At 41.6% G+C, this 13,949-nt stretch overlaps 2 protein-coding genes across 3 annotated transcripts in view; one reads left to right on the top strand and one right to left on the bottom strand.

Annotated features, from left to right (window-relative positions):
- Positions 1 to 7,449, bottom strand: part of USP16 (ubiquitin specific peptidase 16) — a 24,722-nt gene extending 17,273 nt beyond the window's left edge. Inside the window, exons 1-4 of the mRNA XM_064152378.1 lie at positions 7,313 to 7,449; positions 5,153 to 5,242; positions 2,094 to 2,275; positions 1,377 to 1,480 (exon numbers count right to left, since the gene is read on the bottom strand). Of these exons, the coding sequence (XP_064008448.1) occupies positions 1,377 to 1,480; positions 2,094 to 2,275; positions 5,153 to 5,204 (338 nt within the window). The 5' untranslated portion in view covers positions 5,205 to 5,242; positions 7,313 to 7,449. The remainder of the gene's footprint in view (positions 1 to 1,376; positions 1,481 to 2,093; positions 2,276 to 5,152; positions 5,243 to 7,312) is intronic.
- On the top strand, positions 7,283 to 13,949 carry RWDD2B (RWD domain containing 2B). 2 transcript variants are annotated; one of them, XM_064152380.1, is made up of 6 exons: positions 7,283 to 7,751; positions 7,914 to 8,145; positions 8,237 to 8,304; positions 9,868 to 10,233; positions 10,905 to 11,181; positions 13,907 to 13,949. In XM_064152380.1, exons 2-5 carry the CDS (start codon positions 7,939 to 7,941, stop codon positions 11,140 to 11,142), a joined length of 879 nt encoding a protein of 292 aa, XP_064008450.1. In that variant the 5' UTR covers positions 7,283 to 7,751; positions 7,914 to 7,938; the 3' UTR covers positions 11,143 to 11,181; positions 13,907 to 13,949. The 2 variants fall into 2 exon arrangements, with proteins under 2 accessions (XP_064008450.1, XP_064008449.1); XM_064152379.1 differs by lacking the exon at positions 13,907 to 13,949 and having other exon boundaries at positions 7,284 to 7,751; positions 10,905 to 13,788.

The raw sequence follows: 13,949 nt of genomic DNA, 5'->3' as shown, positions 1-13,949 counted from the left end.
TTTTCCAACTTCAACAATTCTAAGATTCCAATCTGTTTTAAATGAAATTGTGAGAGAAGCTGAAGTAATAAACAATCACATAAGGGCAAAATTCTGCCAGAAAAAAACTGGAGTTGTGTACACCAAACTCGTAGGTCTGCCCAGTCAGCCCTTTGAAAAGGTGACAACAGAGATTGGAGAGAACGCAAAACTTCTGCACTTTGTAACACACTGCAGTTCTTAGGCACAAAGAATTAGGCAGATTTCAGGATTACCAAGTCAGACTTGGTTTTCTGGTATCAAACACAGAAGTCTGCAGTAAAGTGCTTCCCTGAATCTCTAGCATGCCTGAAATTAGCTGTCATTTTAACACTTCCTTGTATCCCATTAAAAAAAAAAAGGCTCAACTTCAGGATCTCAAAGCATGTATTACAGTTTGCCTGCTTAACTACAAAAAATGGCATTCTCTCTCCTGGAATACTCAATGATAGTGACTTCCACAGGTAATTTTAACATCATAACCTTTTATCTGTCAAATGCTTAGTAAGTAACCTTGAAGGAATAAAGACATCGGAAAAAGTTTTTTCAGCAACAGCTGTTGTACAGGTGGGGGAAACAATTGCTATGTCATACCAGTACTAAAAATGCATACAATAACACTTGTGAACCCAAACCAGCAGTACTCAGCAAATTACTAGAACTCATCTCTTATTGACAATTTGGAATGTTTCTTTTAACTTTACAGGTAATACTCAAATTTCCACCAAAGATGTGTGCTCATCATCAAAAGATTTTTCATACATTTTTAGTATTGATAAATTTTGATCAAAACTACTTCTGGACAATAATTCTGTGTAGCACAGTTTAGAGATTTAAGTTTTCCTCTTATTTAGTTAATACACTATTCCTTTTAAGAGAAGGAAATAGTACCAGGGAGATGGAATTTGTATTGATTGATCCAGTAGCATCTTGTAATTCTACAGTTGTGCTTCTTAACTCTCTCTCTCTCTCTCTATATATATATATATATAGTATTAAGAAGTGCTATTTATTGAGAAAATAAAAATAATTCAGTTTTTCACTAAGTACACATCAAGAAGGAGCTGAAAGTTAAGGTTTAGAGCTATATATTAACATTTGTTTCCATGTGTCTTTGAATTCTTACCAAGCAAAATCAGTAAAATATAAAGTCAACAGCATTTACTAGTTGACTGATTTCAACTTCAGTTATGAAAACTTTCTAATTATGAATTTCACACGAAAGTAACTCAGTAAAACCCATCACAGCCTGCTGGGATTTTCATACGTGGAATTCGTAAAGAGAAGAATGTACAAATTATATCCCAGCCTCTGCTGCCCTCTAGCGGTGTCTTGTAACCGTTCCCTGACAAACTCACCACACACTCCAGTTGTCCAAACTGAGAACCAAACAATGAAGGTCTGATCTTGGCGTTGTAAAATGCTTTAAAGCATGCTGTTCTTGAGAATTTCTGCCACAACCCTACAACGTTGATAAACACAAGTGTCACAAAATCCAGTGGACTATCAATAAAACATACATAAAGTCAGGGTATAAACACAATATGAAAACAAGAACTGTTTAATTACGTTAAACTAGGACAAACAGACAGGTCTCTATTTCAAGACACTTATTTCTGCAGGGTGAAAGGTGACTTACTGGGTGCAGAATAACTGAAAAGTTGCTCAGGGACTGAGCATTTAATTTACAAATTCCAGTTTGAACAGCTTTAAGAGCAAAACAGAACAAAAACCTATTCAGCATGCAAAGTTCTACGTCTAATAACCTGCTGTGAGCACAAGGTGTTATTGGAAAGATCAAATTAGGAGCATTAACATAAATTTTTATTTTCTTCCAAAATAATTTGTACTTTCTAAGAAAGTAAGTCCTCAAGATGGTGTTTTAGCCTTAAGCCTGATAAATGCCACTGTGCCAAGCTTCCAAGTAATTTATGAACAGTTCAGAGCAGATATTTTTTAATGACACTAAAGTATTATAAAATTAATTTATCTAGCACCAACTTTAAAACGAGTTTAATGAAAAGCTCTCTTGTTCCACTGAACTGAAAGATATTAAGACAAATTAGCATAGATACCCTATGGCCACATTTTAGACATAACCATATCGAAGGGCTCTCATCAGTCTCCTCCTCAGACTTTTCTTGTGTCTTATTGTCAGCCTGGCAGTCCTGGCAAACATGCCACTCCACGTTTAGCAGTGCCTTTTTCAGATGACCTTGTCCCAATCCTCCTTTATGAACATGCTCGCACACTGGTTCTACAAAACAAAAAGGCCAAGAAGCATTTAAGTATCAGAACAAATGCAGTCTCAAAGAAACAGGTAGCAAGCCAAAAGCTAGGACAGCCTTTCTAGAGCCAAAGAAACATTGACCATTTAGCAAGCATGTCAGAAAGAAACCCTTTGTGACCCTAATTACAATGCAGGGATATTATTGCTGCATCTCAAACTTCTGCATTACTACAGGAAAGACAGTAACAACAAAAAAACCCCACAAATGTATCACTCACATCTACATCCAGTCAAAGAAAATTCACTAAACTTAGATACAAACCTACCTTCTCTGTCAGGCTGCAGACTTCTATTAGTGTGGTGTTACAATTTCTGCACTTCTTAGCCTACAGCCCACTGCCATGGTTCCCAGGCACCAAGGCAGCACCTGGCTGGTCTATAAAACAGGACATTATGGAGGTTATGCTTACTGCTGCCTCAGTGAAATTATGCAGCAGACTACTGTAAAAAACGAATGGTAGAGTCATTCTTCCTACACCATTATCACTTCACACTGCAAACCTGCACCTCACTTAGAGTTGCATCTTCTGGGCCTGGTGTGAACTCCACTTATTTAACCAAACTCTTCTAAGGATGAACAGGCATCTATTGCTACAAGCTACTATCAGAGGTTTAAAATCTCATTTCTTTGTCATTTAACTTTTAAGGTTACTGGTCACATTCTCACTTGTGCAAAAAGAACCTGTGTGTAAGCCTGCAGAGAAACTGACTGACAGATAATGCAAATACAAACTGATCTATGCTGTTTCAAATAAAAGAATGAGGAACATAATTTTTTCCCCTGCCTTTTCTGTTTTTTTTTCTTTTTTCTTTTTCTCCTTTTCCTTTTTTTCCCCCCCCACAATGTCAGTTTCTGAGACATTTAGTGAACCATATACGATCCTGTTTGCAGTTTCAAATGGCTAAATTTGCAAATACAAGGTAAAACATCTGACAGTATAGAGTTACTTCAAGTCAAAAAGAGTAAACAACTCATGCTAAAAGAAAATTTTAGGGAAAAGTAAGAATGTGTGAAACAATTGTTGAGAAGAATTACATAGCTGTTTGCAAAATTCAGCTGTCTAAAGTCCTTCGGTACAGAAGCATTTTTATTACTCAGCATAACAGGATTGAATCTATCTTCATTGAGGTCAAAGATCACAAGATTAGAAGCAATATTAACAGCCTCAAGATAGCAAACTTTTTATGAGCCTAAACCGGTGAAAATTCTCGTACCTATGGTTCTGTGTTTGTCCAAGATCATGAGATTTCACCACAGTACAAATAATGTCCAGTAAGGACAAGTGTAGAGTCCTGCATCTGGGTAGCACTAACAGCAGGTACTAGTTCAGACTAGGGGTCATTCTGCTGGAAAGCAGCCCCATGGAGAAAGACGTTGCTGTCTCAGCGGACAGAAGATTACCCATGGGACAGCAGTGTGCCCTTGTGGCCAAGAGAGCATCCTGGGGTGCATCAAGAAGACTGTGCCCAGTACATCTGCCTGGCTTTCCTCCCCTTCTACTCTGCCCTGGAGAGATCATCCTTGGAATACTGTGTCCAGTTTTGGGTTCCCCAGTTCAAGAGAGACATGAGTCTGCTGGAGAGAGTCCAGTGGAGAGTTGTGAGGATGACTGCTGCATTTGAACATCTCTCCTATGAAGAAAAACTGAGAGAACTGAAGCTGTTCAGTTTCGAGAGAAGGCATCTGAGAGAGGATATTATCAGTACCTACTAATATCTAAGGGGTGGGTAGCAACATGAAAGTGATGGTCTCTTTTTGGTGGTGCCAAGTGATAGGACAAGTTAAAATGCATACAAGCTAGAACACAGGAGATTCCACCTAAACACAAGAACACACTTCCCTACAGTGAGGGTGACAAAGCACCGGAACAGGCTGCCCAGAGAATCTGTGGAGTCTTCTTCTCCAGAGACTTTCAAAACCTGCCTGGATGCATTCCTTCAGACTTTTATGTTGTTTTTTTTCAAACAAGCCTTTTGTATGTTGGCTGCTACTATTACCATGGAATTAGTCACAATGATCAGTCTTAGTTTACACTTGTAGATTTATAGGACCTTTTTGAGGTAAGCTTGCCTATTTTCAGCCAAAGAAGTAAGATGCCATCAGCAACTGCACCATAAGCTACCACACGACCAGGATAACCAGGAAACCAGAGAAGAGTAGACTTGAATTTAAAATAAATAGGCCAGCACATCAAGTCTTTTGGCTAAAACTGTAGTTCTCTCATTCCCAGCTCAATTTGTTTCCCCAGTTAGACTCAGCAAAAATATGGGCAAGACACAACAGAAGGAGAGGAAGAGAGAGATTTTAACCAAAACCCACTACTGGAAAGCAAAGGTGATGAACTAAGTCAGTTGCTAGCACAAAGACAAGTGACAAAAAAAAATTCACAGCAATTTTAAATCACAATCATTTTTTGCTGAAGCAAGAACCTTCTGCCAAAGAAACTTCATTAGCAAAATGCTAGTTAAAGCTATTACAAGCTTAGCAGCTGACTCTACAAACTCATTATTGAGGAATTTAATCTGATTCAGTATGATCTGTGTGTCACTAAAGAATTCTGTGTCTATAAAGAATTGTCTTGAGTATCCTGGAAACCAGAGTTTCCAGGGAGACTCCTAGTTTCCAAGATAGGATGCTTCTCTCAGCATACTCCAAGAAGTAGCAACACTAATTCCTCTTGGCAGACTTCAGTGTCAATTACACAATCCCACACTTTGCAAATGAGACCTCAAAGACAGTCACTAGCATAAAGGTCTTCTAATATTAATAATCTTCAGGCCCTTTTTTGGGTTTAAAACAAACATTAGGACATAGAGTTCTCTGAAGAAACATACTCAGCCTACCTGAAGGCTCATCAGACTGCGATGTTTTGTCTTTGATGCGTTTCTTCCCCATATTTGTAGTCTGTAATTCCTCTTACATGGAACAGTGACCTCGTGAAGCAAAACAGTAAATCAGAAGACAGGTTTTGGTTTTACTTGTTCAATGTTAAACAGTATGTTATTTCTATGGTAAAGGTGTCTCTTGGAAGTGAACTAGTTTGTTTTAACTTGACATTTTCAAAAGAACATAATTATACTTTAACACAAAACAATTGTAACTGTTGTACAGGAAAGATCAAAACAGGAGTTACAAAAATTACAGGATTTAAAATTTTAAGTCAGAAGCATTGCACAGAGGAACAAAATGGGAGACTTAAGTATCAAATATGCTATTAATCTTCAGGACTTGTAACACAGAGATTTCAGGAAAAAGGATTAGATTTGTTCCAATTAAATCTTGAAGTTCTTCCAATTGCAATTTGTCTGTTTTCCTTAATGCAAATTCCTTCTGAGTCTGACACATCTAAATACTCAAGTGTTTGAAAACAGAAAGATTCTTGTAGAGTGATCTACTACTAAAAAGTCCTAAGACAAGTGCCTGCCTTCAGAAGTTTGCTACTGCACATATGGCAGGACTTTTTTAGTGTCTAGTCTGTAGCTCCTGCAAGGCTCTGCCTCAATTCATAAAATCTCATTCACATAAAATCACGTAAACTTGAAAACAGGTATGTTATAAAAATACAGAAACGAAAAAGGTGCAAAATTGATTCTATGCAGTCTTAGGCAGCCTATGTAGGCTGGCCTAACCCTGCTGCCCATCCTTCATGTTAGCACAGCAAATAAATCTGACTTGTAATATTTTGCCTTTCTAAATAGTATCTTAGCTCCTAATGAGCAGCACACCAGCCACAGACAACAGTTGCCAGCTTGGAGCTGGCGTAGCCAAAAATCAAAGCCAGCTCAAAAGAATTAAGGACATTATAGGCGAGTTCTTCAAAACGAGGGTCGCAAAACACTGAAACAAGTTGTCTGGAGATGTGGTGGAAGCCCCATCCCTGGAGACATTCAAGGTCAGACTTGATGGGGCCCTACGCAACCTGACCTATTTAAAGACGCCCCTGCTCACTGCAGGGGGCTTGAAGAAGCCGACCTGATGGTACCTTCCAAACTGATGCACCCTATGGTTCTATGAATCACAAAGAAATTAAGAGTATTACGTATGCCACTTACAGAGGACTTTGTGTATGAAACACCTTTTAGAAAGACGCTTTCAGGGCAGATTACCCAGCTATTAAATGACAGGTAAGCGGCCACTTCATCAAGAGCAGAATTAATCACCTTTTGCAACTCAGCATTCGATTTCCTCAGAAAAAGTAAATGCCAGCTCATCTAACAAACTGCTCCTACTGCACAGCAGTCCGCAGTGAGTTACAAGGTTTTGTGAACCACTCTAAATCCTTGAATTCCTTGCCAAACTGATGGTGTTCGTGACGGGAAAGCAGGGCAGCAGGAAAACATGTAGCTGTGTAAATTAACCCACGCTGTGTCTGGACGGACTTGCCTGACAGGCTCGTCACTACCCCTCTCCACTCAAACAGTCCACACCAGGAAAAACGCCGCACCGCCCCATAGCTAACGCAAAACCCGATTACTTCTATGTATTTCTTTTAAATAACACAGACACCAAGTGAGCTGCGTCGCGCGGGTAAAAGAGGAAAATGCCCCCAGTGACAGCGCCTGCGAAACCGCCGGGAAGGGAAGGGCGCCCGCCCCGAGCAGCAGGCCGGGGCCCAGAGGCCCCGCCGGACACCTGCTGCAGCGGAGAGCCGGCACTCTCTCGCCCTAGGGCAGCGGCGGGGAGGGGTGCCTCGAAAACTCGCACGGCGCAACGCTGCTGGGTGCTCGGCTGGAGGCTGCTCGCTGAACGCCGCCGGCCAGCACCCCGCGCGACCCACGTGCGCCCCGCGCCCACCGCCCGGCTCACCCCCGCCTGCTTCCGATTGGCCCGCGCCCGCCCCCCGCGCCTGCACTGACAGGCACCGCAGCCAATGGGCATAGCCGAGCGTCCCGGCCGAGGCGCAGGCTGCGGACCGTCGGAAGAGCCAGTCCCGGGGCAGGGGAAAGGCGGCGGCCGCGCTGGTAGGAGCGTGACAGCAGTACTAGGGGGCTTCCGTCCCTCACCTGCCGGTGCCGCGGAACGAACAGCTTGATGGCGCATGGCTCCGTCTCGGGGCAGCCCGGCAGCTTCACCTCATCCCCACTCGGTTGGGCGACGGTCACCGGCTGCCACACGCTCTTCCGGCGCGCTGCATTGTGGGCCCGTGAGGACACGGCCGGGAAGGGAACGGCGATGGGGACGAGCCAGGGGGACGAGCCGGCGCATGCGCCAGCCTCTCGCACCGCCCCCTCCGCCGTCCGGCCCGTGGGGTAGTTGGTGTTGGGCCCGGGGTCTTGGGTGTCGCTCTGGGGCTGGCTGGGCTTGTTTGACAGGGGCTCCCCAGGCGTGCAGATCCTCGCCTCTGGGGCCTAAAAGAGGCAGCGGCGACTGCGCTCCAGACGAGCGGCCCAGTGAGGGAGAAATGCATTTCCTGACGCTCGAGCACAGCTCGTCCCTTCTCAGGTCAGTGGAGGTCTCATGGGCTGTCACAGCACTGTCCTGCCGCTGACTGCCCGCTGTATGCCACCTAGTTTTGATGGGCTTGGTTCTGCGGACCGGTATGATTTATGCGGAGGTATTTAGTGTAGCTTTGTCCCATATTCAAGCCCTGTTTTTCTTTCCCAGATTCTTTGCTTAGGGAACAACAGAAATGACTGACCGAGAAGAAGCCGAGATACAAATTTCAGAACTGGATTTATTGTCTAGCATGTTTCCTTATGAGGAGGAGTTCATTGTGACTGACCAGCTGGCTGTGGCAGAGCTAAAACACTATGTCGAAAACGACTCTGCAGAGATGCCATCTTCCAAAGTTCAGTTTATACTGAATGTAAAGCCAGAGGTCTCTAATGCCTCTATGGTACTGTAAACACCTTTTAAAAAATCTTCTAATTTCGTGGGATTTGAGATCTTACACTTTGAACTGAATGTTTGCTCATTATGTTTTTTAGGTGGAATTCTCTATGGCTTGTGCTTTACCATTTAAGTACCCAACTGTTCTACCAGAAATTACTGTGAGGTATGGCATTAAAAATACAGCTAACTGTGATGGTTTGGCTGTTACCTGCCCTCCCCCTGCCATGAATGCACCCAGACTAGACTCAGCCAAGCTGGGAAGTAAGAATGAAGCTTTATACTTAGAGCTTAGCACAATATGCAAGCAGGTATTTACAATATATACAGCTATATTCAGAAATAAACAAGTTTTAAAAAGTAATACAGAAACACAATACCCCTCCCAGAAACCAGAGTCCCCATGAGCGGCTCCCAGTCACCCTTCCACCTCCTTTCCACCCCTCTGCCTTATCCCAGACTTTGCCTTACATTCAAAGTGAGTTTGGAGGATCAGCCAGGGGTGTTAGAAAGCAAAAGGATTAGTTACACAGACAGCAGGTTAGGGAGAAAAGTGCAGGCAGCCAGAGACACACAGCAACTGTGATATCTATGTTTGTGTTCTTGTTTTTATACATCTCAGCAAGCATATGAAGTAGACATCACCACTGTTTTCACAGCCTATAATCTAATTTCTCTCACTAAAATCTCCTAGTTAGCCTCAAGCTTGCACAGTAACAAGCTCTTATGTACTACATAAATACATTTATAATAGAAAAAAAAAAAGTAATTTTTTAATAGTTTACTGTTAGGTCAGAAGGACAGTAATGCTGAAAAAAAAAAGTCTCCATGACTGTGGTTTCTCTGATGTCCTCAGCAAATAAGTGATAAAAATCACACAGTCACAGAATGTTAGGGGTTGGAAGGGACCTCCAGCAATAATCAAGCAGGATCTTTGCCAAAGCAGGATCTTTGCCAAAGCAGGATCACCTAGGGCAGGCCACACAGAAACACATTCAGCTGGGTTTTGAAAGTCTCCAAAGAAAGAGACTCTATTACCTCTCTGGGCAGCCTGTTCCAGTGCTCCACCACCCTCACCATAAATACCTCCTTGTGTGGAGGTGGAACCTCCTGTGTTCTAGCTTGTACCTGTTATTCCTTGTCCTATCACTAGGCACCATCTAAAAGAGATGATCACCTTCATCCTGCAATCGCTGTAGCTCTGTTGGATTCTTTCCATCAGATCCCTCTTTCTCTTGAATTGGATGAGAAAAAATGTGGAGGAGTGTCATCTGTGCAGAGGGGTTACACACAGATGTTATTCATAGATTTTATTCTCAAGAAGTGAAGCTGTTAACTTGAGAAGCTAAGCACAAGCTAAAATGAAAAGTTAGTGGTCTTGTGCGCCCCTTGTCAAGCTGCTGTTACTTCCAGGTTCCTGTTAACTTTTCACAGGAACATTTCTGTTTTAAGAAATAACTTTATGTATTACTGGAAATTAGTTCAGCTACCATAATTACTTCTCAGTTACCTTCTTGATTTTGATTTATAGACTGACTACTGCATGTGAACATGAGTTGGCACACTGATTAAACGCTAATTAACAGTTTTTCATAGCCAGCTTAAGAATCAATAGCAAGTGCATGCTACTTAAATATGCCCTGGCTTTTTTTTCAACCTTGAAGTAAAACTGCTTGAAAAACATGCTAAATTATAAGCATATTACAACTGCATCTATATTTTTCTTTAGGTCATCGTTCTTAAGCCGCTGTCAGCAGATTCACCTGAACTCTGATCTCAAAACATACTTGATGCAAAACTGCAATGGTGAGCCCTGCATGTTGAGTGCAAGGGAATGGGTTAAAGATCACGCAGTTGCTTATATTGACAAAGAGCTTTCAGCTTCCTCGGTGACAACATCAAATTCTGTGCCATCAGAAGATACCACCTTCACTCGACTGTGGATCTATAGTCATCACATTTACAACAAGCAAAAAAGAAAGAACATTATTGACTGGGCCAAAGAGCTCTCTCTGTCAGGGTTTTGCATGCCTGGAAAACCAGGTGTTGTTTGTGTGGAAGGTCTACAAAGTAGTTGTGAAGAGTTCTGGTCCAGGTTTGTATTTCTTTCTACTTAAATGCCATTAGAAGTTAGAATATAATGTTTGATGTTGTGTATGTGTAAAAGAGGAAATCCAACCACCTTCAACCAATAGAAGTCTGCAAAATTAATATTTACAGTTCTGAATACCCACTGTACTGTTGGCTGCAGCAATCAAAGCTGCTAGTATCACATGATGCATGTTTATACCTTCCTCTGTAGTTTATTTGTATACTGATGGACTGCAGTATCCCAGTTGTGCTAGATCAATATGCTGTTAAATCACTTTACAATCATCTTTTATTCTGCTCCCATCATTTAGACTTTCAGTTGGTGCAGACTACATAAACATTGTCATTTGGTTATAACAGCCAAGAGAGTATGAGAATATGAGAATTCTTAGCACAGATCAGGCAGAAGTGAGCACTGAAACAGAAACTACAACTTCATCAATTATTTTGTGATGAACAATGTTAAGGTTTTTGAAGCCTGAGTACGTAGAAAGACAAGCTTCTGCTTATGGGAGTGTCTACATGTGCATAGTATTTCCGTGATCAGCTAGGGAACCATCTCTGTCAAGATAAATGTACAAATGGTATTTATTGAGTTTGGTGATAAAAGCTATTTTGTAGTATTTTCTAAAGCAGTGTTTATTGATAGATCCATAATTTTCTAATTGCTTTCAGAATAAGAAGACTAACATGGAAAAGAATTCTCATTCGACACAGAGAAGATGTTCCTTTGGAAAGTGGAGGACATGCTGAGATTCAGAAACAAAGAAAGTTCTCCACTTTGGAAGAAAAATGTTTTGATGCACATGGTGCCAGAGGAAATCATATGGATTTGGGACAACTATATCATTTTTTGGAAGAAAAAGGTTGTGCTGATATTTTTCAAATGTACTTTGGTGTTGAAGGGCACTGAAGGAGTTGAAGATCACCACAAGTCCAAGTGCCTGCATTTGTAAGTTAATTGTAAGTTAATCCTCTTAACAGATTGCTTAGCTGATCTGCAAAAATTGATCAGAAAGATAATTAATAATTAATAGTTTATATGATGAATACAGCTTTCATTGGAAGCAAATATCCAGTGAAATCCTGAATAATGAAAATTACTAGGTGAATACTTTATTACACTTTCTGCTTTTAAGGGCATTTGGGGTATATACCTAATTACAATGGAAGAAAATATGTGTAATAACCTACCGGGCACTTAAAGAATTATAGATGAATGGATGGAATTGCATTACACATGTTTGCTGGAAATACAATACAGCAGAGAGAAAACAGTCCCAGAGGCTCCAAAAGTGTATGGAGAAAAAAATCCTGACACAGCTGGTGATGGAGCCAACTAGGGAAGGCTCCCTGCCGCACCTGCTGTTTGTGAATAGAGGACTGTTGGGGACTGTCTTTGGTACAGTGATCATGAAATGACAGAGTTCTCCGTTGTTGGAGAAGTAAAGAGGTAGGGGTCAGCAGAACTGCCCAGTGGGCAGATTTTGGCCTCTTACAGAGACTGGTCAACAGAGTTCCTTGGGATACAGTCCTGAAGGGCCAAGGCATCCAGTGTCCTGGGTTAACTCAGCCCAGTCTCACAAGGCCCACTCCCTCCACATAGATCTATGATATCCAGGAAGGCTGAACACTGTTTGAGAAGAAGTCTTAAAGGTGCAGGCACAGGCTATCTCCCTGTATTAAAAGGTGAGCAGGCAGGGAAGAAGACTGGCCTGGCTGAGCAGAAAACTTTGGCTGCAAGTCAGGGCAAAAGGGATTGTTTAGTCTTTGGAAGAAGAGGCAGACCACTCAGGAGGCCTACAGATTGTGAGAAGGAGTTAGAAGGGACAAAGCCTAACTGGAAATAGATTTGGTTTCAGCTGTTAAAAGAGAATGACCAATGGTTTTACAAATATTTTAGCAAAAAAAAAAGAGGACTAAGGCATATCTCTGTCCTTTATTGGATGCAGGAGGGAACATAGTGATCAAGGATGTGGAAAACACCAAGGTACTCATTACCTTCCTTGCATCAGTCTTTAGTATGAGGATCAGTTGTTCACTGGATACCCAGCTATCTTGAGCTGGAAGATAGGGATAGGAAATGAAATGAAGGTCCCATATTCTAAGAGGAGATAGTTATCGTGATCTGCTGCACCACTTACACAAGTCTATGGGGCTGGATGGCATACACCCAAAGTTACTGAGTGACCTGGTGGAAGTGCTCACTGAGCCACTTTCCATCATTTACCAACAGTTCTGGCCAAGTAGGGAAGGCCCAACTGACTGGAGACTGGTGAATGTGATACACATTTACAAGATGTGATGGAAGGAGGATTCAGGGAACTATAGACCTGCCAGTCTGACCTCAGTGCTATCCTGACTGCCATTATGCAGTATGTCCAGGGTAACCCAGTTATCCCAGTCAGCATGGGTTCATGAAAGGCAGGAGGTGGGTGTTGGTATCTTCTCCCTAGTAACAAGTGGTAGAACAAGAGAAAATGGCCTCACGTTGCAGCAGGGAAGGTTTAGATTGGATATTGAAGACAGTTCTTCACTGGAAGGGCTTGGCTCCCCAGGGAAATGATTATATTACCGCCCATGTAGATGTTTAGAAGACACACATGCGATGCTGAGGGACATGATTTAGCACCAGACTTGATAGAGTTGATGGGCTTGAAGGTCTTTTCCAACCAAAGCAATTCTATTCTAATTAAAACGAATGAGTGTATGGGTGAGTAAAAACAAAAGTGAAGCCTGACTATCTCAAAAAAGGACATGTTATGTTTACATTACTCGTTACTGTTTACATACACTACACAAAGACTTTAAACAACCTTTTCTATTTTCTAACTGAAACTATTAAGTCAGACATGAGATTCATTTTTTAATAAAAAAAAAAAAGGAACAAGTTCACAATAAACTTGTTCATGCAAACAGGATGAGCTCAGGTGCCTATTCTGAGGCATATGAACTTTCCATAAATAAAATTATATATGCAGGTAAGAGGGGTACTCTGATGGCTCCATTAAATCTTTAGCTGAGGAGTCTAGTCTGTTTGCTTAAATGAAAGCAGAAACTATTTTAGGATTGAGGTCCCTTACAGTGCACTCCAAAGCAGTAAATATCTTCAACCTGTGGAGTTTGTGGGTCTGCAATCCACTGAACTACAGTACCTTAACCTGCCTGTGCTTCTGAGTCTGGTCTCAACAAAGTGATTATCACTTTGTTGTGTATTCTATGTCTATAGACATAGAGTATATGTCTGTAGCCATATACTACATCACGTATATAGACATACTCTATATCATGAGTATTCTATGTCTAAATCACATACATGTTAAAAATCAGGCATTAAGTTCCTTCTGATGTTGACTTCTGATTTCCTGATTATGTATTTCTGTGTAGATCTGGTAAAATTACCAATGTTTTGATGTCTGGTACAGATTTGGGCACTTTTTGCAGTGGTTTCATTCAACAAGTGCAGATTTGCTTCTAATTTTAAACTCTTCCAAATCCTAAGCCCTTGTCATTGTACAAGAAAATCACAGTTCAATAAAAGCCTCGGAATATGCTTTTAGTCTCTGCACTTTTAAGATCTATCGATGGGTACAAAATGTAATGATATTTCAACCTGTTTATGTCAACATTCTATTTCACAACAAGGTATTCACAACCATTTGCTGTTTTGGTGCCAGCGCTGGGTTGTCTGTCACAGGCACCTTCTGTGGACCACTGGCC

The sequence above is a fragment of the Pogoniulus pusillus genome, chromosome 12 (assembly GCF_015220805.1).
Source record: "Pogoniulus pusillus isolate bPogPus1 chromosome 12, bPogPus1.pri, whole genome shotgun sequence".
Classification (NCBI taxonomy): Eukaryota; Metazoa; Chordata; class Aves; order Piciformes; family Lybiidae; genus Pogoniulus; species Pogoniulus pusillus.
Note: the sequence above shows the minus strand (reverse complement) of the source record. Positions and strands in the feature narration are given on the sequence as shown.

Coding starts and splice junctions, on each gene's coding strand:
- RWDD2B (XM_064152380.1), top strand. CDS start 7,939: ATGACTGACCGAGAAGAAGCCGAGATACAAATTTCAGAACTGGATTTA. Junction 8,305..9,867: donor CTACCAGAAATTACTGTGAG/GTATGGCATTAA, acceptor ATTTTTCTTTAG/GTCATCGTTCTTAAGCCGCT. Junction 10,234..10,904: donor TGTGAAGAGTTCTGGTCCAG/GTTTGTATTTCT, acceptor AATTGCTTTCAG/AATAAGAAGACTAACATGGA.